We start from the raw sequence: 5,173 nt of genomic DNA, 5'->3' as shown, positions 1-5,173 counted from the left end.
GATAGTTTATATGTATAAAAATGGGCTTAGCGAAGGGGGCATGGCATATCCCATAGGCGTGAACGTTTTTTCAACCGGTTATTTTTATATATTTTTAGGCATTTTTATCAACTTGATTTTTCAAATACCGAGTAAACTGGATTTTTACAATCGAATAAACTGGGTTTTTAGCTAGTTATTTAATACCAGAATATAAAAATTCTAAATATATATTTTATTGAAAATCCAAATAAAATATTTTTATTAATTTTATATCTGAATAGTGGAACATTTTCCACTGCAGAAAATTACTTAAAATATAAAAGAAAAGCCGAACGAAAATCTTTCACTTTTAAAGGTGTTCATTGACTTTCGATGAATGACCTGTCTATAATACTATATATTTGTGTTTGTACTGTTGTTTTTGCAATATAATCTTATTAAAATCGGTGTACCACATTAACTGTAAATTTTTCACTCATTTCTTCTCTGTTTTACTAGCAATTTGAAGTATTTGGCCTTTTGATTTCTAAATTAAAGCTATTACTATGTGCGCCATTTAAAATTAATTTAATGACAATTTTTTTTCAATTTTACTTTGTTTTACAACCCACTAGCAACTAGCAAAAATACAAAGAACACTTTCCTGTCAAATTTGGTTTTTGTAACATACGATAATTTTGCCCAAAGGGGTCGATATACGTTCTTTGGTAGCAACTCTGAGCGCGCCCGTTTGAGCCTCACCTGAAAGTAATTTTAATTTTTATTTGCATTACTAAAAAGTTACTAGTTTCGTTTCAATTACTAGTTTCTTGAACAAAAGGTAACAGTTCATTCCATATTTAACAGAATAGCTAAAGTGATATACTAATCGCAGGTTTACTTTACAAACTGATCTCGGAGTCATTACGTAACGGGATTTTCAGAACTTCTTCGAGATTACATCTGTATACAATATACATATTTATTTAGGTATATACTAGGGATGTGCCGGGTATCTGCTAGATATCCGGAATCCGGCTTATCCGGCCGTTTTTATATTATCCGACTATCCGGCAGGATACTAGCTAAAATTCGGCCGGATTTCCAGATTTCGATTGTAGAAGACTCAATTTAAAAATCTAGTTTAGAAATTAATTTTTTTTTTGTCTTTTTTAATCCAATTTAATGTTAGATGCCGTTTTACTAACGGTAGGTGAACCATTTTAATATTTTTCATTGAGAAAAGAAGCATTTTCGAATTATCGGGCAAAAATATATTTCTATTTTCAACATAAATGCTACCCGATGCACTAAACACACTTTCTCAGTTCACTGAGGGAGGTGATGCGCAGAGATACTTCATTGCCAGTATAAACAAATTTCGAAATTCTTTACGATTATGCTTCCACCAAATTAAATGATCTTAAGGGATAGCTGTAAATATTTTTCCATTTTTAAATCGCTGACTTTTTTTTTTGTACGGTCGCTGCATTGGCTACCAATCGTTAGACTCTCCAAAGCACTACAAAAATTGATGTCAGAAACCAGTAATTTTTAAGCAAAAAACAAACCGACATCAATTCTCATATAAAAATTTAAGATTATCGTTAAGTTCGTCACGATCCAATTATCGGACCTATCCGATGAAAAAGAATATCAAACGTTGACTAGCACAGTCGAAATTGGCGATTCGTTCTGGTCGAACTCAGGTAGAATGAAAAGGGCACGCAGCTACTGAACGAATGCGGCAGGAACGTGATCTACACCGTCAAATGAGAAGTTCCGTAAGTGTGCAATTACAACATTACGAGTAATTAAACCGAGCCCATGGGTATATTATATTGCGTCAAAGTTACTCGGAGACACCAGGATTGTTTTGCGTAGGTCAATGCCTAAATACCTTCATTGACTCATTTACCAGAACATTTGTGGGCTTTACTTTACAGCGACTTGGCAGAATAAATAGGTCTCCACGAATGTCGACAAATATATCTCGGCTTTTAAGGGAATTTCGTCTCTTTCACCCTTTTTGTCTTGTTGTCGCCAGTAAATGAAGGAGAAACATTTCTTAAAATTTAAAAAGTAAAAATTTCACTTATAAAAATTTTAAAGTTTTATTAAAACTTGTAAAGAAATTTGGAAAAGAAATATCACTGCTTTTGTTTCTAGGGGTAGGATGCGAGTGTTATTGATAAAATGAGAGAAAGTTTTTACTACAAAACATTTCGTTATTGAATCATGGTTCAGCTCTAAAAAAAGCAGATAATCTGGTCCTAAGTATGTCGGTAAACGGAAAAATATAATCAGCCTTATCATAAATATTCGGTATAAATTTTCACCGGCGAAAAATAATAAATAAATAGTTCGGGTAAATAATATTTTCGGGTGAATGGCATTTCACCTAGAAATTTCAATGTCGGGATAACAGCAGTCAAATTCATTAAATACAATTTCAATTTTGAGCGTACGTACCAAGGTGCATTAAACAAGGTGTGATTGACAATTCAGTGCGGCTCTCTGTTAAGTTACTATTATGTCAAAAAGTATAAACAAACGAATTAACCCTTAGTTTTGCATGTATCTTGTCAGCACTGATGCCCTAGGCTTTTATTTCGATTATAGTTTTGTTTTACTTACATTACCTGGAATATATATATTTTGTCAATAAAATAAAACAAGTTGTTTATAAAATAGTTTTAGCAATTTTCTTGTTTTTAATTGCTGAAGTTTTATGCTTTTGTGTGTTTATTTTTATATTTAAATTTTTTATCCTAAACATTATGCGACGCTTATAAAAGTAGGATTTTACATTTATTTCCAATTTTATATGTGAGCTTAACTCTAACAATTTTGAAATTAGATTTTTTTTCATGCGAAATAGTTTTCCATTAGAGACTTTGCTTCAAGCAGTTTTAAATTAAGCTCTTCCATACTTGCTTGCATGGTTTTAATTATTTCGGTAAGAAGAAATATTTCTGTTCTCAACGTGCATTCTAAAGACTGGCCTGTTTGAGTTTGGACATCAACAAATAATGTATCTTGATCGCGTTCTAAATCCTCACTTGTTTCAGTTATTTCGTATGGCATTGGGACTGCGCCTGGGTATAAACGAGCTCGTTTGAAAGTGCTTGATTCGGACGGACAACTAATGAAATCACATTCCTTGAAGTGGTTTTCACAAACGCGAGATGAAACACGTAGTACAACACCACAGCTTTCTTCAGATCGCTGCCATCTTAATTCACAACTAGGTGGTTTAAAACATCGCACTAATTTCGTGTCCTTTTTATTGCTTACTGCGCACCGTTCAAACGTTTTGCTCCGTTTGATCTTGGTTTCCTTACATTAAATATATAAGAAAAGTCGAACGTATTTACTTATTACCCAACTTTAAACGTACTTACTTGCTCTCCTCGGCGGTTTATCTCTTAACAATTTCACGTTTATTAAGAAAATTTGTTGCTTGAAAAATTTGTGTGTAACTTTTTTTTTAAACAAATTCAAATTTGAAAAAAAAAAAAATTCAAATGGGTTAAGAATTCATTTCAGTTTGACATTATAGCCTGTGTGTTATGAGAGCAATGTCAAAATCAATCACACTTTGTTGAATACATTTTGGTACGTACGAGTATTTCGTACATTTGTGCGAGTGACAGTTATTTCACTGGTGAATACGGCATACGATAGTAGGAAAATGATTAAGAGTGAACTACATACTTAGCTTGGTGAATATTCAGCATAAAATAGGTTAACTGCATTGCCGAAATGTGAACAAGTTGACACGAAATGAAAATTCATGATAATGCTAAACAATAACAATAACAATATTGCAAAATTTGTAAAGGGCAGCAGTCTACCGGATATCCGATCGAATATCCGAATTCGGCTCTTATTTTTTACATGGTATCCGGAATCTGGTTATCCGGTAAAATCTCTATCCGACACATCCCTAGTATATACATGTGTACTTATTGGCGGTCATACCTTATTTTGTCAACATTTAATAATAAATAATTGAGCAAAATAAATGCCCTTGCCTTAGCAGGAATTCAAGAGATGTCTCCATGTACCTATTTTTTGTATATTAGACTATAGCACCTCGTAAGCAAACAAAAAAAGTTCGCGGTACATTTCGAAAACTATTCTACTTTCTTAGTCGTACTTAGTGGTCGCCTGATATCTACATTCGGCAATATTTTTTTTTTTAATATTTCTAGTGGAACAATCAAAACACTTCCTAGGAAAAAGTTTAATCATTTTAATCAGTACTTGAACGGGATACTTGAGATCAATAAGCTTTGCAAAAAAAATTGCCCACTCGAGACAAAGACATACTTTAAGATTCGATGCAAATGTCGAAGGTATGACGAAAAAGGGCAAAAGCCTCGGCAAAAATAATCGAAGTAGTCTTCGTTTCGAAATATGTACTTCCTTAGCAAAAGTTTGATGTCTTTTGCCGAGCTTTTATTTACTGGTATTAGGTAAGTTAGGGTGGTAGGAACTGAGATCTGGTGGGTAGGTACTTGAGGTCAATCAACATTGGAACAGATAAAATTGTCCCTCGATGCAACATACTTTAAAATCACGCTCTAAATGCCGAAAATATGACGAAAAATATAAAGGAGAGCCAAACGCGCGACAAAAAAAAATTTTTTTTCGAAACTTCCTTGCAAAAGTACTTTATGTAAATTCGAAGGTGTAAGTACGCGAACTTTTCATTTAGGGGAGGCTTTCAAAAACAGCTTTCTTCCTACTTATTGTTGTCTACATAAAATTGGGATTCTGGTTCTAGCTAAAAGAATATTTATCAAAAGGTTTAGCTACGAACAATCGACAAACAATATTTTTTTCAACAAAGTAAAACCAATAAGCACATACAATTAGTAAAAAAATAAATATTAATGCCATTTTTAAGATCAAACTTGTGCTTCCTATTTAATATGCATCTTCACTGTGCAAATAGTAGTGCAAAAGTAGTACGATTATTACCTTATCTTCCAGCAAATTCGAAAACAAATCAAGATGGTCTTCGTCCTCACTCATCATTGCAAAGAAATCCTTAAAAGTGTCCGGAAAGGAAGCCGGAAATTGTCCTTGGCGCGAATCCAATTTGGTGTCCATAGCTGAAATTAAACAAAGTAAAATACAATAACTAAAAATGGGCTTTATTTGAAATTCTGCAAAATATTAAAATGAGGATGACGTATAAATA

The 5,173-nt window shown here is 32.9% G+C and overlaps 1 protein-coding gene across 1 annotated transcript in view; it reads right to left on the bottom strand.

Annotated features, from left to right (window-relative positions):
• LOC118733809 overlaps positions 1-5,084 on the bottom strand; it is a 53,650-nt gene extending 48,566 nt beyond the window's left edge. The window contains exon 1 of the mRNA XM_036463384.1: positions 4,951-5,084. Coding sequence (XP_036319277.1) covers positions 4,951-5,082 — 132 coding nt within the window. The 5' untranslated portion in view covers positions 5,083-5,084. The remainder of the gene's footprint in view (positions 1-4,950) is intronic.
• Between the last annotated feature and the right edge of the window lie 89 nt (positions 5,085-5,173).

The sequence above is a fragment of the Rhagoletis pomonella genome, unplaced genomic scaffold (genome assembly GCF_013731165.1).
Source record: "Rhagoletis pomonella isolate Grant_MI unplaced genomic scaffold, Rhpom_1.0 Rhpom_scaffold_00002, whole genome shotgun sequence".
Lineage (NCBI taxonomy): Eukaryota > Metazoa > Arthropoda > Insecta > Diptera > Tephritidae > Rhagoletis > Rhagoletis pomonella.
This window is presented reverse-complemented; position numbering and strand designations above follow the sequence as displayed.